Source organism: Ranitomeya variabilis, chromosome 6 (assembly GCF_051348905.1).
Source record: "Ranitomeya variabilis isolate aRanVar5 chromosome 6, aRanVar5.hap1, whole genome shotgun sequence".
NCBI lineage: Eukaryota > Metazoa > Chordata > Amphibia > Anura > Dendrobatidae > Ranitomeya > Ranitomeya variabilis.
The window spans coordinates 341,721,994-341,746,744 of NC_135237.1; the positions used below are offsets into that span (position 1 = coordinate 341,721,994).

General features: G+C 42.7%; 1 protein-coding gene across 1 annotated transcript in view; it reads left to right on the forward strand.

Annotated features, from left to right (window-relative positions):
- Window positions 1–4,231, forward strand: part of LOC143782431 (N-acetyllactosaminide beta-1,6-N-acetylglucosaminyl-transferase-like) — a 56,850-nt gene extending 52,619 nt beyond the window's left edge. The window contains exon 3 of the mRNA XM_077269853.1: window positions 3,914–4,231. Coding sequence (XP_077125968.1) covers window positions 3,914–4,104 — 191 coding nt within the window. The 3' untranslated portion in view covers window positions 4,105–4,231. The remainder of the gene's footprint in view (window positions 1–3,913) is intronic.
- Window positions 4,232–24,751: the final 20,520 nt, after the last annotated feature.

A 24,751-nucleotide genomic window follows, 5' to 3' on the forward strand; every position in this document is an offset into this window, starting at 1 on the left:
ATTACCACACGAGGCTCCTCCCCCCACATTACCACACGAGGCTCCTCCCCCCCACATTACCACATGCAGCACTTCCTTTCTATGTAATTCAACCACTTCAGCCAAGGTAAACATACATTTAATTGCATAATCACCAGTAGCGTTAATTAGATAGCAATGAGTGTGCCACCAACCCGATCATTGCCTGCTCCACCATATCCATCATTGCCATCTCCACCACCCCAATCATTGTTCTCTCCAACTAACCCTTCATTGCCCTTTCCACCACCTCCATCATTGTCCTCTCCACCACCCCAATCATTGTTCTCCCCACAATTTATTGTTTCAAAAAACACCACCTCTCGCCTCTATGCACATTCCCCAGCAGCCACAGCATCATTGTCGCCATCAGCTTTCTCTCTGACACAGGCATGCACAGAAAGCTGATGTTCTTCCAGCCGTGCACCTGTGTCAGACAGAAAGCTCCGGGCAGGAAGCGGAGGATATATCCCTCCTGTAGGCAGCAGAGCTGCAGGGATCGCTGATTGCCTGCCGCAAATTATGGTGATCTGGCCATGGGCCCCCAAAGCCTCGGGGCCAGAAAAACAGGGCAGATTGCCCTGATTATTAGCCATCCTGCAGGGGCCACCCTTCACCTCTGGGCCACAGTGCAGCTTCACTGCCTGCACCGGCGGTATATCCGCCTTTGGATCATGCTCTCTACCCACTATACCATGCTTCTCTCAGATTCCATAGAAAAAACCTGCTAAAAGATTCCCTTTACGTATTAGAATTTCTTATTATTTCTGTAACAGTTTACAAAAAATATATATATATATATATATATATTGTAAGGTGGTTATCAGACAAATAATAGTATATATCACAGAGATAGCAGTCATCTGTGATGTAATCCTGGGAGTATTGCTCTAGTGCACATAGAACTAAGAGGCTTGTTTGGTGCATCTGGGCCAGGTTTTACAGGCAGCCTGAGAGATGGGAGAGCCTGGCTGCCCACATATCCCACCTCTGGGTGTGGTTCACATGCTAAAATAGAGTATGTTGTTAGTGTAGAGGAAGAAGGCCTACTGTGTATTATCTCCAGAGTTAGCCTTTATACTGGATGTTATCCATCCTGTGTAACCATTTATTATTTCTTTGCTTGTGGCTGGTTTATGAAGCACCAATAAACCATCATGGACGTTTAAATGGAAATGCTTCCTGTGTTTCCTCATGACACATCCAAGTGAGCAGCAATCCCACAATTGGTGTTAGAAGTATGGGCATCATTCCCAAGGAACACGTGTGACAGCTACAAGGGTGCTGCATGTCCTGGGTAAAGGCAGCCATAAGCCAACAAATAATGTGAGACAGTATGGGGATGTAGTGCCCCCACTGCCGCATGGCCGAGGGGTACCCGGTACCGGGCCTCTGAGTCTCTGTCCTGGGGTTGTCACGGTGGCTAGACCCGGTCCGTGACCCTGCTGAGGGGCGCCCAATGAAAGGTGTGGGTGGTGATGATGTTATGGTGCGGTGCAGGTCGCAGTAAATAACGAGGACACCAGGTTGCAGTCTCTTTACCTCTTTACTGAAGGCTTCAGGATCCTCAGTCCCGAATACGGTTAACCGGGCTGCGCAAGTCCGGCCGGTCCGATGGCACCTCCAGAGTTCCCTTTGCAGGTGGAAATCTGTGCCTACCTTCTAGCGCTTGTGTGTTGTGGTCCTCCCCTGCTGTGCTTACGGGATAGTCCCCACAACTGTTGTGTCTGTTTCTGAAGTTCCCTCACAACTCGATTATGATGTTCTTCTTCGTCCCCCAGATGATATGGCTAGGACGCACCCGTATGACGGGTAGGCTCGGAGCTCTTCCTGGACCCTAGTGTTGCCCCTCTCCTGTTGTTGCCCCCTATGTCTTCTTAGGTGATTTGGGTGAGACAGCCCGCCTATAACTGACTGTCCTGCCGTAGGTTTGAAGTTAGGCCTGGAGCTCTATACTTCCTCGGCGTTCCGGCCACCGGCTGCTCGCCTCAGTAGGATGTTGCCTCGTCTTACAGCACGACTCCTACTGGTGTTTCTCCTTGTTGCGTTGATCTCGTTTCTCACTCAGCACAATAAATCTCGCTTCTTGTCCTTTCTTAGGGTACCGCCGCGATCAGGTGCAGGCACGGTCCCGTAACGTTCTCTCTGTTCGCTAGGCCTCTGTCAGGATCCCACCCCTGACAGGGACCCCCCTGAATCTTCCCCTGCAACACCCTCTGCCACAGGATGTTGCCTGGTTCCAACCCAGTCAGCTTTCTCTCTAACTTCCTATCCAACCCCCAGTTTTACCAGACTGTGAGGAGTGGCCTAATACATAGCGCCCTTAGCTCCCCCTGGAGGCCAGACTGTGAAGTGTATTGGTGTCTGTGATACCTGGTCAGGTGAACTCCTTCAGTGCCATCAGACGTACCATAGCCCCCCTTAGCGGCGGAGCATCAGTACTGCAACGACTAGGACTCTGGGGCGCTGTAGGGAGCCTGGTGAAACACCTGGCACAGGCCAATAACATCTGGCACATCAAGTGACAAATAAAGTGCTTATGTAACAGATCCAGCAACAGTAGCAGCATCGTCGACAGCAACAGGAGTTTGACCTACTGGCAGAGGTGGTTCATGGCACGGCAGCAGCTCTAACTCCAAGCTTAACTGATCTTTTTTCCATCCAGAAGGCAGTAAGACGAGCCCTGCAGAAAATTACTGAGGGTGACAACATAAATGCCTTTATGACCATTTTTGAACGGGTCGCTGAAAGGGAAAAACTTACGCCAGAGCAATGGGCAAAAGTGTCGGTGCCATACTTAATGGGGGAACCCCAGAAGGCCTACTATGACTTAGCCTTGCAAGATGCCAAGGACTATGTCAAACTAAAAACTGAAATATTGGTGCACTTTGGGGCGAGGATGAAAGTCAGGGTGCAGCTGGTCTACTGCTGAATGTATCACCATTACAAACCCCCTTGCTCCCAAATGTTTCATTCTCTGCACTTGGTCCAAAAATGGTTGCAATCAGAGTCCTCTACCCCCTGTACACATGGTAAAGCAAGTGGTGATGGACAGTTTCATGCATTCCCTTCCAAGGCAATACAAACTTAGGTTTCCCTGGGGGATTCCAGGAACACCGATGACCTGATTTGACTGGTCAAGACTCAAGAGTTATCAGGAATTCAAAGTTTCTTTGGGGAAGCAGCCCACTCCTTACTTGGAGTCCCAACACAGTGCGGAGGCCTTAAATTAGTTGGGACATCGAAGTTGTAAACGGGAGAGAAGTAAAGCCAAAGGTCCCAGATGAACATGTCACAGCCCAGGCCATATAGTCGCCAGTTATCTCCGGACCTCTGAGCAGATGTGCTGTAGCCTAAGACGCTGCTGTTGATACTATGCATATCTGGCCTACAGTATAAACTGTTCTCCAAGCGATGGGCTACTGACTTGTCCCATAAAGGTCAATGGTTGGTAAGTGACTGATTGCTAGACTTAGGGAGTTTGGTGAACCTCATGAGGGCCACACTTCCTCTCCAGCTATTCCTGGGAAGATGGTTGGTGTCTGCTGCATTCATGGGGATGCAAAAGACTATCCAGTGTCCAGAATGGACATTGAAATGGCCCAAGGTAGCAAGTCCCACAAGGTCAGAGTGGTCCATGACTTAATGCACCTTATTTTTAATTATTTCATAACTACACTTTCAAATGTTATTAAAACCCAAATTTTTTATTTTAATAAACTCTACAAAATGGACATAAAAAAACATTTCCTTTTTTGGGGGGAGGGGGTGAGCCTTACCTATATATATGAGTATCCCTGAGCTCTAATCTCTCAAGACCCGGTTGTAATGATTCTATACTAACAGCTTGGTAAATAACTGATATTTTGCATTGTTTCTCTTTCATCTGTTACAGGTCGATATGTCAGACAAGTGTGTGTATATGGGGAAGGAGATTTACCGTGGCTATATAACTCCACAAGAGTTTTTGCCAATAAATTTGAACTGTCTAGTTATCCCCCTACTATGGAGTGCCTGGAGCTGAGGATACGACGCAGAACATTATCTCAGAGCAAGACAGCATTGCAACCGAGCTGGTTCTTTTAACTACTACAAAAACTTTACATATTTATTTACATGGGAAAGAAAATGTAAAATATTAGCAAAATGTGTACAAATATAAAATAGTTTATATTTTTCATTATTATGTTGTAGGTCTTGTTTGTTTATTCTCAACAATCTATTTTGGGTTGTATTCATACATTCAATTTTGTCCCCATGCTTATTGATTGCCAAGATGTTCTTTTCCTTAAATTCTGTGCCCTCATCAATCCACAGGACTTGTTTCCAAAATACATAAGGTTTGTTTAGATGTTCTTTTGCATAATTCTGATACTGAATTTTATGGTGAGGATGCAGGAGAAGTTTTCTTCTGATGACTCTTCAGTGAAGGCCATATTTGTGTAGGTATCTCTGAACAGTAGAACAATGTACCACAGCACCAGAGTCTGCTTAATCTTTCTGAAGCTCTTTTGCAGTTGAGTGGGCATTCTGATTTGCCTCTCTAGCAATCTTATAAGCAGCTCTCATTGAAATTTTGTTTGGTCTGCCAGACCTTATCTTGATCTCTGCTATTCCTGTCAACTGCCAGTTCTTAATTACAATTCGAACTGAGGAAAGGGCAACTTAAAAATGCTTTGCTATCTTTTTATAGAATTCTCCTGCTTTGAGGGCCTCCACCATTTTCATTTTCAAAATGCTAGGCAGCCGCTTAGAAGAACCAATGGCTATTGTTTTTTGGCACAAGGTATGAGAAGGCTGGGTTTTATAAAGCTGTGAAATTTACATCACTTGACCTTTCCTAACGATGATAGTGAGCAAGCCATAAACGTAACAGGGTAATTAAAGTCTGAATCCTTGGTCAAAGTTATCTAAGCACACAAATCTTCAAGGGTGCCCAAACTTTTGCATCAGCCTACTTTTTTTTAATTTTTAAAATGTAAAAAATGATTTTTTTTTTTGCCTAAAATGCAAAGGAATTGTGTCATCTTTAACTCTATTCCTTTTAGAGATCATTTCATCTTCAACTTGCTTAACTATTCACAATAACAGTATTTTAACCAGGTTGTGCCTAAACGTTTACATACCACTGTATGAGGTGATGTTCTGACTTTACCATTATGGCAGATAATATGAAAAAGAAACAAGCATGTTGGATTTCCATGGGGGATAAGTCACTACTTGATCCTGTCTGTCATGTCCCATAATTTAGGAAAACAGAGAGTATTGTATTAGTACTGTGTTGTTGTTATACTGCCTTTCAATAGGGCTTTCCCCTTTTAGAAGATGCACTCTCTCTCTCCATGTGACTCTGATGTAGTTCTGATGTGAGTAATCCCTCCCTTCTTCCTTATTGTGTATGTCAGCCATGTTAAGAAGCACAGGTGTCTGCATCTCTGGTTCAGAATAAGTTCTCTTTACCTACTCTACTTGTACATAACTACAAGAATTCAGCTGGAAAATATACTTTCTGGAATATTCATATGTGCCTCTACAGTCAAGTCAAACTATCTGATGAAATCATTTCGTGAGTAATGGTACATAGAGAGCCACAGAAACAGTCTCTCACGCGCTCCACACACTCAATCTAGTTATGGAGTCAGAATGCTGCCAACTTTTTCTCTTCTCTCAAGTGAATACACATGCATGCTTGACTAAATATAATATGCAAATTATCTCTTCAGAAAGAAAGAGGACTTGAACTCTAGTGACTAAATAGAAGAAAGTTGAACTGAATAGCTGTCATGTCTGTCAAATGAGCATTCAGCCAACAGCTATCTAAAGTTCATGGTCACCTGTATAGTATTTATTATATATAATTCATAAATGATAAAATACTTATACAATATACACATACAATACAATATATGTGATCTTTTCTGCTGATAGAGGCAAATAGGGGATACATTTCATTTTAATATAATTATTTTAATTTATCTAAAGTGCACAAGTCAGCATGAAGTGTGATTGTCTCCGAACTGCACAATGAGGAAGCGAGTGGAATAAATAGACAGAAAAATCAAGAAATTCATTATAGATGACGGTTTGTAGGTTACCGGACCACTGTATTGCACAGCCACATTTGTTGTAATTTCGTTACCAGTGGTTGCTTGTTTAGCTTTCTGCCAGAAACCAGGCAACTATGGCTGGGTGGCATTTGTCCAGCATGCACATGAACAGTTATTATGTTGTCTCAGTAGTAGCAGGTATCCAGCATTAGCAGGTATCCAGCAGTAGCATGCCTTTATGGTTGCTAGGTTTTACAGGAATTGAAACAAGGATTGTTAGATAGAGTTCTGATGAAGGTCCCATGTTGACAAATCCCAACTCAACTGATTAATAGAGATGAGCCAATCGATCTGCAGAGGATCGAGTTTGATTTGCATCTGATTAAATCCATGATTCCATGTGAAGTGTTACAATCTACAATTCGATTAGTGAGGATCAGTATATATATATATAGCCAGCACCATTTCACACACTGCTGAAGACTCAGTGATTAGGCTAATGGCATTAGGTGCGGCTGCATGGACTTCCCCATAATGGCCCCGGCAGCAATCACTTTACATTGCCTAGCCTAACTAAAAGGATGAATATATCATAGCAACTATAAAAGATAGGGGCCAACCAGGGAACACCATTTTATATTTGTACTGTGTAGAGATAAGAGCTCATAGAAAACAGGAATGGAAAAAGATCTAATGTGATTGTGGTGTACTACTTCAGTGCTGATGGACCAGATTGAAAATGAGAGAGAATTTCAGTCTATGAATGGGAATCCGAGATTCAACTTATTTATAGGGGTATACTGTAGGTGTATAGTCACTCAGTGTGACTGAGTTGATTAATCTGTGATTTACTGCAGTGGAAGTACGGTACATTAATAGCTGAATTTGTTTTTCAATGTTCACACAATACAAGCAGGTGGTTCTGTATAAAACCCCTCATTGCTAATTGTGCAACTAGAACCACATTTTGAATTCAAAACTTGTGTGTTACTGAAAGCGTGATTCCTGTATTTTGAGAAATGCAAGTGATTTTTTTCCAAGAAATTGTCATAATCCTAAAAGTGCTTACCTGCCAAAGTGTGAGTACTGGTTAAAATATTTTTAGTGCACGCCATTGCTCTAATAGTCTAATATTAGATGCCCACACACTCCATCTGAATACAGGGGTCAGTGCAGGTGTTGCTTTTGGGACATGATTATACCTGGATTTTCAGGTCCATTTCATTTTAATTTCATAACCTAAATGTATTTTGTCACATCTTCCACTAGAGTGCACAAGGTAGCATAAAGAGGGACTGTCTCCGAACTGCACAATGAGGAAGTGAGTGGGATAAATAGATCAAAAACTTCAGGTATATATTCTAGATGCTTGTATCTAGGTGACTGAGACCACTATCTTGCACAACATTTGTTGTAATTTCGTTACCAATGGTTGCTTGTTTAGCTTTATGCCAGAAACCGATCAACTATGGCTGGATATCATTTTTCCAGCATGCACACGAACAGTTATTATATTGTCTCACTAGTAGCAGGCATCCAGTGGTAAAATGCCTCTATGGTTGCTAGGTTTTACCGGAAACCTAGACTATGATCTTCTGATTATTAAGCTCTAGTTAAGGTTCCATGTGAAAAAATCATAACCACACTGCTTAGTAGAGATGGGCGGACTAATCCTAAGCAGATTACCGCACTGTTACTAAAAAAACAATCTCTATATAAAGACCAACACTGATATTACCGCCATATGGTGACCATATAGTGGTAGTTACTAGTCCTGCAGACCATATAACAGATTACAGTACAGTTATAGTTAGTGACTTACAGCTGACCTTCTTTCTGATGAAGTCATTCATTTTTCTTGTATTTTCCATCTGGCCCAGACCGACATGACAATTTCTTGCAGCCACAACTCGTCTGCAGAGAATACAACATAGAAACATTTGACTTCTCACATTGGAAATCTCAAAATGCTGAAACAGTCAGAGAAAATTGGGTTGAAACATTTGGTACTGAAGCCCCAAAGAGAAAAAACATTTACTGCATTCGTGACAAATTCAATGCCACTGGCTCAATCCTAATGCTCCAAAAACTGGTCGACCCAAAACAGCCTGTACAGAAAATAGTAAACAACTTTTTGCTGAAACATTTGTTCAGAGTCCAAAAAAGTCACCAGAAGAGTCTCTTTAGAATTGGGAATTTCACGAGCTTCCATCATGCGAATCCTGAAATCTATTGGGTGGAAAGCTTATCGTCCATGTCTAATTCATGGTTTATTGGAGGATGATCCAAACAGGTGGCTTCAATTTAGTGAGATTATGCTTAACGAAATTGAAGAAAATCCAGTAATTTTAGATAACATTATATGGAGTGATGAAGCTGCTTTCAAATTATCTGGCCATATTAACAGACATAATTGTATTTACTGGTATAATGAGAACATGCATTTAACATTACAGAAACAACTAAATGAGCCTGGTGTCAATGTTTGGGGTGGCATTTCAAGTTTTTGTGTTTTTGGACCATTTTTTTTAATGGAACAGTCACAGGAGATAAGTATCTCAAAATTCTAATGAATCAAGTTGTTCCCCAGTTACAGCAACAGCCTAATTCAAATGACCTTTATTTCCAACAAGATGGGGCCCCTCCACATTATTTAAGAGTAGTCCACGAGTATCTTGATGAAACATTTCCTGATAAATGGATTGGCTGAAGAGGCCCACTTGATTGGCCGGCACATTCACCAGACTTGACCCCAATGGATTTTTTCTTTTGGGGAGTACTCAAGGACAAAGTTTATAGTCGAAAACCAAAAAGTGTCAGTGATTTGAAAAATTACATAAGAGATGCATTTCAAGAAATTAATACCCAAAGAGACTTGTGCAAAAATATTTGTCGAAGCGTAAGAGGCAAACTTCAAAGCTGTGCAAATTGTGGTGGAAAACAGTTTGAGCACCTACGCTGATAAAATGTAAGGGTTTTTGTATTATTGTTCAGAATAAAATTAAATTTTCAATGTTATGCTTGTGTTAGTATTTATAACTTTATATATAAATCCAAATAAATGTTATTATTTTCTGTCCACCTGCTTTTGGACCACCCTGTATATGAATGCCCTGTGCAAGTGCCCTAAAAAACAGTGGCCACTTTTTCCCCTTAGAAAATAACAATACTCTCTTTGTGCTGACAGTCACAATACCCTGAGTGCCCCTACAACAATATGTGTCCACTTAACATTTAACAATGTCCTGAGTCTCTCCCTTGTTCAGCTCCCATATACAAAATATGATGCCCTCACAGCTCCCCTCTGCGCAGTAAAATGCACAACATAATGGCCCCCGCACTGTGTAATTGTCCCTTTGTAGCACCCACACAGTATACTGGCCTCTTAGTAGCACCCAAACTGTTTGATGGTCTTAACACTGTATGACAGCCCCCACACTGTATGATGGCCCCACCATATGATTGCCCCCAGAGTAGCTGCCACACCGTATCATGCCCTCACACAGTATGGTAGCCCAACATTAGCTCCCATACTGTATGATGCCCCTCTCATTGTATAATGGCCCGCACAGTAGTCCCCACAGTGTATGATGGCTTCCACGACAGTCCCCACACTGTATAATGGCCCCCTAAGTAGCCACCACACTGTATCATGGCCGCCTACATCACCTCCCACTCTGTAACTTGGTCCCTGTAGTAGCGCCACACTATTTCATGGCCCCAACAGTAGCCCCCACACTGTATCATGGCCCCCTTCGTAGTTCCCACTAAGTATGAGTACGATGGCCTTCCATTAGTAGCCCTGACTATGTATGATGGCCTCCCCTTTGTAGCCGCCACTATTTATGAGGGCCTCCTTAGTAGCCCCCACTATTTTTTCAGGGCCCATTAATAACCCCCAATATTTATGAGGGTCTTCTGACTAGCTCCCTCTATTTATGAGGGCCTCCTTGGTAATCCACACACATAATGGCCATCACATAATTTTAAAGTAAAAAAATAAACATCATATATGCACCTTACCCAGAGAGTTCAGCAGCAGACAGAGGTAAGTTACGGCAGAGTGACGTGATGATGTCATCAGGCTGGGACTCACGTGGGATATCATTTTTCTCTGCTCTGCTGCAGGTTTTAACTGTATTAGTCTGCTGCACACACCCAATACAGTTAATAGTAGTGGTAACTCTGGGTTGGCCTCACCAAGTCAAGGGTCTGGGGTGACTATACCTTCTGACCCCCTGGTAGCTGAAGAATCTCATTTGATGAAATGCATCGGGACGCAAAGGGACAGTGAAGGGCTTCCATTGTAAGGGTCAGATGTGTCACGTGCCCGAAAATGTTACCAATAAAAACGTCAACTCGTCCCGCAAAAAACAAGACCTCACATGACTCTGTGGACCAAAATATTGAAAAATTATAGCACTCAAAATGTGGTAACGCAAGAAACATTTTTTGCAATAAAAAGCGTCTTTTAGTTTGTGACAGCTGCCAATCAAAAATCCGCTAAAAATCGTGTTATAAATAGTAAATCAAACCCCCCTTCATCACCCCCTTAGTTACGAAAAATAAAAAAATTAAAAAAAATGTATTTATTTCCATTTTCCCCATTAGGGTTAGGGTTAGGGCTAGGGCTAGGGTTAGGGCTAGGGCTAGGGCTAGGGTTAGGGCTACAGTTAGGGTTGGGGCTAAAGTTAGGGTTGGGGCTAAAGTTAGGGTTAGGGTTTGGATTACATTTACAGTTGGGAATAGGGTTGGGATTAGGGTTAGGGGTGTGTCAGGGTTAGGGGTGTGGTTAGGGTTACAGTTGAGATGAGGGTTAGGGGTGTGTTTGGATTAGGGTTTCAGTTATAATTGGGGGGTTTCCACTGCTTAGGCACATCAGGGGCTCTCCAAACGCGACATTGCGTCCGATCTCAATTCCAGCCAATTCTGCGTTGAAAAAGTAAAACAGTGCTCCTTCCCTTCCGAGCTCTCCCGTGTGCACAAACAGGGGTTTACCCCAACATATGGGGTATCAGCGAACTCAGAACACATTGTACAACAACTTTTGGGGTCCAATTTCTCCTGTTACCCTTGGGAAAATACAAAACTGGGGACTAAAAAATAATTTTTGTGTAAAAAAAAATATTTTTTATTTTTACGGCTCTGCGTTATAAACTGTAGTGAAACACTTTGGGGTTCAAAGTTCTCACAATGCATCTAGATAAGTTCCTTGGGGGGTCTAATTTCCAATATGGGGTCACTTGTTGGGGGTTTCCACTATTTAGGTACATCAGGGGCTCTGCAAATGCAACGTGACGCCTGCAGACCAATCCATCTAAGTCTGCATTCTAAGGCGCTCCTTCCCTTCCGAGCTCTGCCATGCGCCCAAACGGTGGTTCCCCCTACATATTGGGTATCAGCGTACTCAGGACAAAGTGGACAACAACATTTGGAGTCCAATTTCTCCTGTTACTCTTGGGAAAATACAAAACTGGGGGCTAAAAAATAATTTTTGTGGGGAAAAAAAATAATTTTTATTTTCATGGCTCTGCGTTATAAACCGTAGTGAAACACTTGGGGGTTCAAAGCTCTCACAACACATCTAGATGAGTTCCATAGGGGGTCTACTTTCCAAAATGGTGTCACTTGTTGGGGGTTTCAATGTTTAGTCACATCAGGGGCTTTCCAAACGCGACATGGTGTCCGATCTCAATTTCAGTCAATTTTGCATTGAAAAGTCAAACGGCGCTCCTTCCCTTCCAAGCTCTCCCTTGCGCCCAAACAGTGATTTACCCCCACATAAGGGGAATGAGCGTACTCAGGACAAATTGTAAAACAACTTTTGCAGTCCAATTTCTTCTCTTACCCTTGGGAAAATAAAAAATTGAGGGTGAAAAGATCATTTTTGTGAAAAAATATGATTTTTTATTTTTACGGCTCTGCATTATAAACTTCTGTGAAGCACTTGGTGGGTCAAAGTGCTCACCACACATCTAGATAAGTTCCTTAGGGGGTCTACTTTCCAAAATGGTGTCACTTGTGGGGGGTTTCAATGTTTAGGCACATCAGGGGCTCTCCAAACGCAACATGGCGTCCCATCTCAATTCCAGTCAATTTTGCATTGAAAAGTCAAATGGCCCTCCTTCGCTTCCGAGCTCTGCCATGCGCCCAAACAGTGGTTTACCCCCACATATGGGGTATCAGCGTGCTCAGGACAAATTGAACAACAACTTTTGGGGTCCATTTTCTCCTGTTACCCTTGGTAAAATAAAACAAATTGGAGCTGAAATAAATTTTGTGTGAAAAAAGTAAAATGTTCATTTTTTAAGCAATCCAAAAATTCCTGTGAAACATCTGAAGGGTTAATAAACTTCTTGAATGTGGTTTTGAGCACCTTGAGGGGTGCAGTTTTTAGAATGGTGACACACTTGGTTATTTTCTATCTTACAGATGCTTAAAAATGACTTCAAATGAGATGTGGTCCCTAAAAAAAAAATGGTGTTGTAAAAATGAGAAATTGCTGGTCAAATTTAACCCTTATAACTCCCTAACAAAAAAAAAATGTGATTCCAAAATTGTGCTGATGTAAAGTAGACATGTGGGAAATGTTACTTATTAAGTATTTTGTGTGACATATCTCTGTGACTTAATTGCATAAAAATTCAAAGTTGGAAAATTGAGAAATCTTCAACATTTTCGCCAAATTTCCATTTTTTTCACTAATAAATGCAGGTAATATCAGATAAATTTTACCACTATCATGAAGGACAATATGTCACAAGAAAACATTGTCAGAATCACCGGGATCCGTTGAAGCGTTCCAGAGTTATAACCTCATAAAGGGACAATGGTCAGAATTGTAAAAATTGGCCCGGTCATTAACGTGCAAACCACCCTTGGGGGTAAAGGGGTTAAAGACTCAGAGCCGGTGTATACCACATTAACTCTTGAAACCCCAGGCAGCGGGTTCCTACAGACTTCTCAGCCCACGGACAACAGAGGGACGACAAGTGCTGCTGTATCTCGGCACCTACGTTGGAGAAGACGACCCTTCAAGCAAGTCCTCATCAGACTGATAAGTGATTTTTTTTCCAAAGAAATTCCGTTTTCTATTGTCACACTGTTTGACTCCCATATTTTTGCACTGTTATATTGTTAGTTATGTTCCACTTCTTCCTCCCTGCGAGGAGAACCTGATTCCTGTTAATAAACCTCTCAACTATTGGTCTGTCTGTTCCCTGGTGACACACTCGGTACCTGCATCCTATTACAGGATAATAATAATAATAATAATAATCTTTATTTATATAGCGCCAACATATTCCGCAGCGCTTTACAGTTTAACAGTTTCAAACACAACAGTCATGGGTAACAATGTTAACAATACAGTAATAAAGCAAAATAAGACAAAATAAGACGAAATATGACGACCCTGCTCCTGAGAGCTTACAATCTACAATGAGGTGGGGAGATACAAAGTACAGGTGTGTATTTACAATGATGTATTTACAATGATGGTCCAGCCATCTTCAGGGAGTGGGGGGTAGGTGGAGATAGTGTGTGTGTGTGAATGGGCTACACACACACACAAACATAAAATGAGTTTGATTAGGGAACGTGATAGGCCGCTCTGAACAAATGAGTTTTGAGCGAGCGCCTAAAACTATGCAAGTTGTGGATGGTCCTAATATCTTGGGGTAGAGCATTCCAGAGGATTGGCGCAGCACGGGAGAAGTCTTGGAGTCGGGAGTGGGAGGTACGGATTAGTGCAGAGGTTAGTCGAAAGTCGTTTGCAGAGCGCAGTGGTCGGCTAGGCCGATAGACAGAAATGAGGGAGGAGATGTAAGGGGGTGCCGCACTGTGGAGAGCTTTGTGGGTGAGAACAAGTGCTTTGAATTGTATCCTGTAATGAATGGACAGCCAGTGTAACGACTGGCGAAGAGCGGACACGTCCGAGTAACGATTAGCCAGATGGACAACCCTGGCTGCTGCATTAAGGATAGACTGGAGAGGGGAAAGTCGCGTGAGGGGGAGGCCAATTAATAGAGCGTTACAGTAGTCCAGACAGGAGTGGATTAGGGCGACAGTGAGAGTTTTTGTTGTCTCCATGGTGAGAAAAGGGCGGATTCTAGAGATGTTCTTTAGGTGTAAGCGGCACGAGCGGGCAAGAGATTGTATGTGGGAGGTGAAGGAGAGATCAGAGTCAAACATAACACTCAGACAGCGTGCCTGCTGCCGGGGTGTTATTATGGTGCTACCCACGGAGAGGGAAATGTCAGATTTAGGGATTAATGTGATATTTGGCATTATTGTAGTGGGGAGTGCGCAATTAACAATTTACATCAGTTTCATAGACTGCTATTGGTAGTGTCGTAGCTGTTTTCGTTCTGACCCATTGTCAACTGACAGATCACCAGTGAGGCCTAATTGTGGAATTACGCCCGTCATTTTACAAGCGCGCTTGGAGACAAAAAGACACCTCACACATATCTGTGAGCACGTCACTTTTATCTGATATATTAAAAGCCAAAGCAATGTTTTATACCATTTACACAAAATGTATTTCAATGTAACTCATGTAGCCCCCACCATCACCCAGGGTCATACTGACCTTTATTCCTCACAACGTACCAAAAACATGTTGTGACTGACTATTGAGAACATACATGATAAGAAGTGTAGTCTCCTTGAAGGGGAGACCATCAGACTACTGCGTTAACAGATTCTAGTAATTCTTGCAATTAAAGGCAAGAGGCACTTAAAGGCAAACTATTAACCCTTCTATAACAATTTCCCCCTTTTGTAAATGGTATAACCTTTGCTACGGGGTCAGCTGATGTCCACAAAGGAGCTACTGTCTCATGGGTCTAGTACCCACAAGGGGGCTTTCTACCTGCTTCGCCCATCCACCCTCAGTGTGGACACTCAACTCCCCCGTCAGCAGTGGCCATACGGGGCCTATGATATACTACAGAAGGTTCAGCCTTAGGTAATACATATATTAGCGCTTTTATGGCTACATAAAACAATAAGCAAAGCAATAAAATTTGCATACAAGTCTGTCAAGTCAAGTCAAAAATAATCCCTCCCTCTAGGCCGCTAAGCCAATCGGCTGGATTTAAAAAGGAGTCTCTATATTGTATTAGTCTTATTAATAACTTTAACCCCTTCACCCCCAAGGGTGGTTTGCACGTTAATGACCGGGCCAATTTTTACAATTCTGACCACTGTCCCTTTATGAGGCTATAACTCTGGAACGCTTTGACGGATCTTGGCGATTCTGACATTGTTTTCTCGTGACATATTGTACTTCATGATAGTGGTAAAATTTATTCGATATAACTTGCGTTTATTTGTGAAAAAAATGGAAATTTGGCGAAAATTTTGAAAATTTTGCAATTTTCCAACTTTGAATTTTTATGCCCTTAAATCACAGACATATGTCACGCAAAATACTTAATAAGTAACATTTCCCACATGTCTACTTTACATCAGTACAATTCTGGAACCAAAATTTTTTTTTGTGACGGAGTTATAAGGGTTAAAAGTTGACCAGCAATTTTTCATTTTTACAACACCATTTTTTTTTAGGGACCACATCTCATTTGAAGTCATTTTGAGGGGTCTATATGATAGAAAATACTCAAGTGTGACACCATTCTAAAAACTGCACCCCTCAAGGTGCTCAAAACCACATTCAAGAAGTTTATTAACCCTTCAGGTGTTTCACAGGAATTTTTGGAATGTTTAAATAAAAATGAACATTTAACTTTTTTTCACACAAAATTTATTTCAGCTCCAATTTGTTTTATTTTACCAAGGGTAACAGGAGAAAATGGACCCCAAAGTTGTTGTACAATTTGTCCTGAGTACGCTGATACCCCATATGTGGGGGTAAACCACTGTTTTGGCGTATGGCAGAGCTCGGAAGGAAAGGAGCGCCATTTGACTTTTCAATGCAAAATTGACTGGAATTGAGATGGGACGCCATGTTGCGTTTGGAGAGCCCCTGATGTGCCTAAACACTGAAACCCCCTACAAGTGACACCATTTTGGAAAGTAGACCCCCTAAGGAACTTATCTTGATGTGTGGTGAGCACTTTGACCCACCAAGTGCTTCACAGAAGTTTATAATGCAGAGCCGTAAAAATAAAAAATCATATTTTTTCACAAAAATGATCTTTTCGCCCCCAATTTTTTATTTTCCCAAGGGTAAGAGAAGAAATTGGACACCAAAAAATGTTGTGCAATTTGTCCTGAGTACGCTGATACCCCATATGTGGGTGTAAACCATTGTTTGGGCGCATGGCAGAGCTTGGAAGGGAAGGAGCGCCATTTGACTTTTCAATGCAAAATTGACTGGAATTGAGATGGGACGCCATGTTGCGTTTGGAGAGCCCCTGATGTGCCTAAACATTGAAACTCCCTACAAGTGACACCATTTTGGAAAGTAGACCCCCTAAGGAACTTATCTAGATGTGTGGTTAGCACTTTGACCCACCAAGTGCTTCACAGAAGTTTATAATGCAGAGCCGTAAAAATAAAAAATCATATTTTTTCACAAAAATGATCTTTTTGCCCCCAATTTTTTATTTTCCCAAGGGTAAGAGAAGAAATTGGACACCAAAAAATGTTGTGCAATTTGTCCTGAGTACGATGATACCCCATATGTGGGTGTAAACCATTGTTTGGGCGCATGGCAGAGCTTGGAAGGGAAGGAGCGCCATTTGACTTTTCAATGCAAAATTGACTGGAATTGAGATGGGACGCCATGTTGCGTTTGGAGAGGCCCTGATGTGCCTAAACATTGAAACTCCCTACAAGTGACACCATTTTGGAAAGTAGACCCCCTAAGGAACTTATCTAGATGTGTGGTGAGCACTTTGACCCACCAAGTGCTTCACAGAAGTTTATAATGCAGAGCCGTAAAAATAAAAAATCATATTTTTTCACAAAAATGATCTTTTCGCCCCCAATTTTTTATTTTCCCAAGGGTAAGAGAAGAAATTGGACCCCAAAAAATGTTGTGCAATTTGTCCTGAGTACGATGATTTCCCATATGTGGGTGTAAACCATTGTTTGGGCGCATGGCAGAGCTTGGAAGGGAAGGAGCGCCATTTGACTTTTCAATGCAAAATTGACTGGAATTGAGATGGGACGCCATGTTGCGTTTGGAGAGCCCCTGATGTGCCTAAACATTGAAACTCCCTACAAGTGACACCATTTTGGAAAGTAGACCCCCTAAGGAACTTATCTAGATGTGTTTTGAGAGCTTTGAACCCCCAAGTGTTTCACTACAGATTATAACGCAGAGCCGTGAAAATAATTTTTTTTTTTCTCAAAAATGATTTTTTAGCCCCCAGCTTTGTATTTTTACAAGGGTAACAGAATAAATTGGACCCCAAAATTTGTTTTCCAATTTGTCCTGAGTACGCTGATACCCCATATGTGGGGGGGAACCACTGTTTGGGCGCATGACAGAGCTCGGAAGGGAAGGAGCGCCATTTGGAATGCAGACTTAAATGGATTGGTCAGCAGCTGTCACGTTGCATTTGCAGAGCCCCTGATGTACCCAAACAGTACAAACCCCCCACAAGTGACCCCATATTGGAAACTAGACCTCCCAAGGAACTTATCTAGATGTGTTGTGAGAACTTTGAACCCCCAAGTGTTTCACTACAGTTTATAACGCAGAGCCGTGAAAATAAAACATCTTTTTTTTCCCACAAAAATGATTTTTAGCCCCCCAAATTTTTATTTTCCTAAGGATAACAAGAGAACTTGGACCCCAGAAGTTGTTGTCCAATTTGTCCCGAGTACGCTGATAACACATATGTTGGGGTAAACCCCTTTTTGGGCGCACGGGAGAGCTCGGAAGGGAAGGAGCACTGTTTTACTTTTTCAACGCAGAATTGGCTGGAATTGAGATTGGACGCCATGTCGCGCTTGGAGAGCCCCTGATGTGCCTGGACAGTGGAAAGCCCCCAATTCTACCTGAAACCCTAACCCAAACACACCCCTAACCCTAATCCCAACGGTAACCCTAACCACACCCCTAGCCCTGACACACCCATAATTCTAATCCCAACCCTAATCCAAACGTAAATGTAATCCAAACCCTAACCCTAACTTTAGCCCCAACCCTAACTTTAGCCCCAACCCTAACTTTACCTCCAACCCTAGCCCTAACCCTAACCCTACCCCTAACCCTAACCCTAAACGTGACTGAAATACGTGGCACTGAAATACGTGGCACTGAAATACGTGGCACTGAAATACGTGGCACTGAAACACGTGGCACTGAAACACGTGGCACTGAAACACGTGGCACTGAAACACGTGGCACTGAAATACGTGGCACTGAAATATGTGATACGTGGCACTTAAATACGTGGCACTGAAACACGTGATACGTGGCACTGAAATACGTGGCACTGAAATACGTGGCACTGAAATACGTGGCACTGAAATATGTGATACGTGGCACTTAAATACGTGGCACTGAAACACGTGATACGTGGCACTGAAATACGTGGCACTGAAATACGTGGCACTGAAATACGTGGCACTGAAATACGTGGCACTGAAATATGTGGCACTGAAATACGTGATACGTGGCACTGAAATACGTGATACGTGGCACTGAAATACGTGGCACTGAAACACGTGGCACTGAAATACGTGATACGTGGCACTGAAATACGTGGCACTGAAACACGTGGCACTGAAATACGTGATACGTGGCACTGAAATACGTGGCACTGAAATACGTGGCACTGAAATACGTGGCACTGAAATACGTGGCACTATGACTGTCAGAAAATGTTCATTAAACGGTTAGGGGTGAGGTTAGGGGTAGAGTTAGGGTTAGGGTTTGGATCCCTTTATCACCTTGATGGTGGTGGGTGGCTTTTCAGTGTGTTTTCTGTTTTTTTCCGATAAAAATGCATGCGTTTTTAACGCAAACAAACGCATGTGCTTAAAAACGCAAGAAAATACTGCAGGTTGTATTTCTGAAAATGAACGCATGCAGAAAAAAAACGCATGCGTTTGAAAACGCGACCAAACGCGTACAAAAAAAACGCATGCGTTTTCAATGTTAAATATAGGGAAAAAACGCATGCGTTTTTTTGTGCAAAAAACGCTGCAGACAAAAACGCAAGTGTGAAACCAGCGACGCTTTTTATAGCAAAAAAGTTTTTGCGTCTCCACATTTTGAGACCTATAATTTTTCCACATTTTGCTCCACAGAGTCATGTGAGGTCTTGTTTTTTGCGGGACGAGTTGACGTTTTTATTGGTAACATTTTCGGACACGTGACCGTTTTTGATCGCTTTTTATTCCGATTTTTGTGAGGCAGAATGACCAAAAACCAGCTATTCATGAATTTCTTTTGGGGGAGGCGTTTATACCGTTCCGCGTTTGGTAAAATTGATAAAGCAGTTTTATTCTTCGGGTCAGTACGATTACAGCGATATCTCATTTATATCATTTTTTTATGTTTTGGCGCTTTTATACGATAAAAACTATTTTATAGAAAAAATAATTATTTTGGTATCGCTTTATTCTCAGGACTATAACTTTTTTATTTTTTTGCTGATGATGCTGTATGGTGGCTTGTTTTTTGCGGGACAAGATGACGTTTTCAGCGGTACCATGGATATTTATATCAGTCTTTTTGATCGCTTGTTATTCCACTTTTTGTTTGGCGGTATGGTAATAAAGCGTTGTTTTTTGCCTCGTTTTTTTTTTTTTTTTCTTACGGTGTTTACTGAAGGGGTTAACTAGTGGGGCAGTTTTATAGGTTGAGTCGTTACGGACGCGGCGATACTAAATATGTGTACTTTTATTGTTTTGTTTTTTTTATTTAGATAAAGAAATGTATTTATGGGAATAATATATATTTTTTTTTATTATTTATTTAGGAATTTTTTTTTTTTTTTTTTACACATGTGGAAAAATTTTTTTTTTACTTTTTTACTTTGTCCCAGGGGGGGACAATACAGATCATTGATCTGGCAGTGTGCACAGCACTCTGCCAGATCGACGATCTGCTGTGCAGGGCTGCAGGATTACCAAGTGTCTGCTCTGAGCAGACACTCGGTAAGCCACCTCTTTCCCTGCAGGACCCGGATGCCGCGACCATCTTGGATCCGGGACCTGCAGCCAGGAAGGAGGTAGGAGACCCTCGCAGCAACGCGATCACATCGCGTTGCTCCGGGGGTCTCAGGGAAGCCCGCAGGGAGCCCCCTCCCTGCGCGATGCTTCCCTATACCGCCGGTACACTGCGATCATGTTTGATCGCGGTGTGCCGGGGGTTAATGTGCCGGGGGCGGTCCGTGACCGCTCCTGGCACATAGTGCCGGATGTCAGCTGCGATATGCAGCCGACACCCGGCCGCGATCGGCCGCGCTCCCCCCGTGAGCGCGGCCGATCGGTGATGACGTACTATCCCGTCGGCGGTCATACGGGCCCACCCCACCTCGACGGGATAGTATGTCAGATGTCAGGAAGGGGTTAAGGAACCAAGAAAATCTGAGTCCAAGTCTCATTGGGTATGCTGTGTGGTGTTAATACCTTCCTTGGCTCCAGAGGTAAAGGCTAAGTACAGCATAGCCCTTACAAATACTGGGCTGTGTATACAGATCCAACAGTCCAGCAGTTTTTGTCCTTCCGCGTCGTTTGTAAGGAAAGCAAGATGCTGAATAAGTTTGTTGTCCTTGTCAACACTTAAAAGTTTATCCAGTGTCTCTGTAAGGTGCAGACATCCTACCACTGCCAGCAAGGTGATTAGAACAACAGTCTTTCTGCTAGTGAAAAGATCTTTTTGCAGTGACTGGCATGGATCCAGGTGGGCGTTCCCTCAAGTGAATGTGGTCAGCTGGACTTTACAACGGGCCGTCAAACCGTGGATATAGGCTCCTTCTCACGTGTCTGTGTATGACCACCCAATCACCTGGAATCAGAAGATGTGCGTCTGCACTGGCATTAAGATCTGGAATGGATGAAAACACATGTTTATGCACCACATTAAGTCTTGCCTGCAAAGCCTGGACATGGGCTGTCATAGCACCGTGTTGCATTTGTAGCACCTGTGGGAAGTACAGACCAGTCTTTGGCAAACTGCCAAACAGGACTTCAAAAGGAGACGAGCCTGTCTTTCTATTTGGAGTGTGTCTGACTGAAAAGAGTGCAAGAGACAAGCACTCTACCCCGCTCTTTCCTGTGTCTGCCATGGCCTCTGAATTTTCAGTTTAAGTGTCCCATTTAGTCTTTCCATTTTCCCACTACTTTGTTGTCTATATGGTGCATGATATGCTTGCTGTACTCCCAGGGCCTGCATGACTTCCCTCATTATTTCTCCCGTGAAGTGTGTGTCCCTATCACTCTCTATGGTTTCTGGGACACCATACCTGCAGATCAGTTCTTTCATCAGTTTGTCTGCAGTCACTTTAGCATTTGCACATTTTTACCAGATAGGCTTCCAGCCAACCAGAGAAGAGATCTATACATACTAGGACATTTTTCACACACTCCTACCTTGGGTAGCTGTATGTAGTCAGTCTGCAGTCTCTGAAACGGGTAGAGAGGCCTGGGTGTCGCTTTCTTAGGGATTTTTAATGTTTTACCAGGGTTGTGCTGTGCACAGATGAGGCATGACCGTACGAGCTTTGCTGCTGCATAACTGAAACCAGGAGTGATCCAGAAGGCATCTACCATGGACACATGTGACATTTTGAGGTGTGAGTGGGGCCAACTGTTGCTTGTGCCATAATTAGGAACAGGGACCTTGGTATATACAATTTATCCTTATTCTCCCAAAACACCTTTTGAGTTCAGCTCAGCTCCCATTCTCCCCCGTGGTCCATCTCTGTTTGGGCAGCTGGAGGGATTTCAGGACATCTAGGCTCAGTGTGGCTGGAATACGCTGACTCTCCGCCACTGTCCACTGCTCCCTAGGCTGCCTTGCTGCTACTTTAGCAGCCTCGTCCGTCATTCTGTTGCCCTCTACCTCCACAGAGTCACCGTGCGTGTGTGCTTTTACCTTGACGATGCCAACCTGGACTGGTAACGTCAATGCCTCCACTAATTGTTTCACCAGCTCTACATTTTTAATGGGCTTACCGGCTGATGTAAGAAACGTTCTGCTTCTCCAGACAGGGTGATAATCATGGGATATTCCCCATGCACAATTCGAATCTGTGTAAATATTAGCGACTTTACCTGCAGCAGCTCTACACGCCTCAGTGAGTGCCTTCAACTCTGCCTCCTGCACCGACATGTGAGAAGGGAGTGGTTCAACTCGGATTACCTCATGTGATGATACTACTGCATGTCCAGTGTGGAATCGCCCATCCTGGTGGTATCTGGAGCCATCTACAAAAATAAAAACCTCAACATATGCATTAGGAACAGGTTTTTCATGAACATATGTAAAACATACTGTCTCCTGACTCATCAGTTCCTATGCAGTCATGTTTGTGCGTCAACGTACCAGTGTACCTTTTTTTTTTCTAATGCTGTCACCAATTCCCCCTTTTCTGAATCCACAGGCAGATGAGTGGCTGGATTCAGAACATTATGTCTTTTGAGGGTGACGTATTCAGGAATTAGTATTAGAGCACATTCGAGTCTGATCTGTCTATCCATAGACAGGTGTTTTGGTTTTACTTGTATGAGTATGGCATTAATGTCATGTGGGGAACAAATTGTCAAAAAGAAAAAGTCAATGTGAGCTCACATGTCTAGCAGTAATACAGCAGCTCTTACAACACGGACACGCGTAGGAGACCCTCTAATCACTGGATATAATTGTGCTGAGTAGTAAGCTATTGGTCTCTGTTTCTCTCCACGTTGCTGTGTCAGTACTGCGGTAGCATGTCCTCCCTGCTCTGTTCAAAATAAGAAAAATGGCTGATCATAGTTTGGAATGCCTAAGGCCGGGGCTGACACAATGAGTAGCTTCAGAGAATAGAAGGAAGCAATTGTTTCTTAAATAAGATTGTAGGGGTTTGATGACAACCTGTCATAGAGTGGTTGCATCATTTGGGAAGCAGACCTTATCCAATGCCTACAGTAGGTCACCAAACCTAGGAAAATACGTAGATGCTGGTGTGACCTGGGTAAAGGGAGATTTTGTATTGCCTGTTTCCTGTCTTTAGTCAGGTGTCTTGTACCTTCAGCAATACAATGTCCTAAAAATGTCACCTTTTGTTTGCAATACTGTAATTTGTCACGTGAGACCTTGCAACCCTTCTCTGCCAAAAAACACAGCAAGGAAACTGTAGCTTCCTTGCAGGAGGTCTGGTCCAGGTAGCAGAGCAAGAGGTCATCCACATACTGCAATAGTACAGTCTGTGGATGAGGTGGTTGCCACTGCTCAAGAATCCCTGCCATCGCTGTTGAATAGATGGTTGGGGAGTTCTTTCCCCCTTTTGGGAGGACCGTCCAACAGTATTGTTTACCTTCGCGAGTAAAAGAGAAAAGATGCCATCAGTCAGGGTGCAGGGGTACAGAAAAGAATGCATTTTGCCAAATTAATGACTGTGAAACATTTTGTGACCGTACGGTGTGTGTATTAGGGACAATTGAGATTACACTCACTGTAACATCATTAATGGCCTGTAAGTCCTGAACTATTCTGTGTCTGGGGAACCCTTGGGTCCTTTTTTCCTTAATTGGATACAAAGGGATGTTGCAGGGGGAAGATCTTTGCACCAGAACCCCTGCCTTGACATACTCTTTAATATCCCTGCTCAGGGCCATTGATTTGACTAGACTTAAGGGGTATTGCTTTAACCAAAGAGGAGTGGTTCCTTCTTTTAATTTAATCATGACAAGGGGAATGGGCAGCCGACCCACATCAGATTTTCCCCTTGCCCAAACAGTGTCTGGTACCTGACTCTTTTCCCTGTCCTCAGATATTCTGGTGTCAGGTATGACTTTCACTACTCTTGCCATATACACCAGTTCTGCAATATTACACAAGTGTTTATATAAGTCAGACACTAATGTCCAAATATTATTTATACCCGTATTTGATTGGGTAGAGTACCTCTTAAGAAAACTAAATTTGATTCACAGAATATGTTACCAAAAGAAAATTATATATATGAAAATATATATATTTACGAAAGATACTGAGTCGTAAAATGGGAGAGCACAATGCCATAGGCCACAGCAAAGCACAAGCTTATTTTAAGAAGGTAGTAGCCCTATGTAAATCCATAACTAACAGTTCCAAATACAAAAAGAAGGGATTTGAAAAATACCAAATATCAATACCAGTTGCTTGCGATAAGGTATAAGAAGTGGAAAGGACAAATAAACAGTGATTATGGCTAAAAAACTTATACAGTATATCATATGAAGACAACCTAGAAATACACGGTAACTATACCATCTTGTGTAAGGAAACTACTAAACTGGCAAATGAATGGAATTAAGTGTAACTATAATAGGGCATGATTTACCTGTGGTATAATGTGCACGTGGAAGACCCTGGCGTTCCTCTGCACCAAGTGTTTATATGAAAGGGGACTTGTGACTGTAATACCCTCAGGAGAGTACTGTATGGTGGTCTAGGCAGCACTCAACTCTGCTCCCAGCAAATTCATAGGGGTATTGTCACTAACATTAAGTTTGTAAGCACCTCTTGGCTGTCTCGTGATTCTAGTCTTATTTGTTTAGTCATAGGGGCTTCA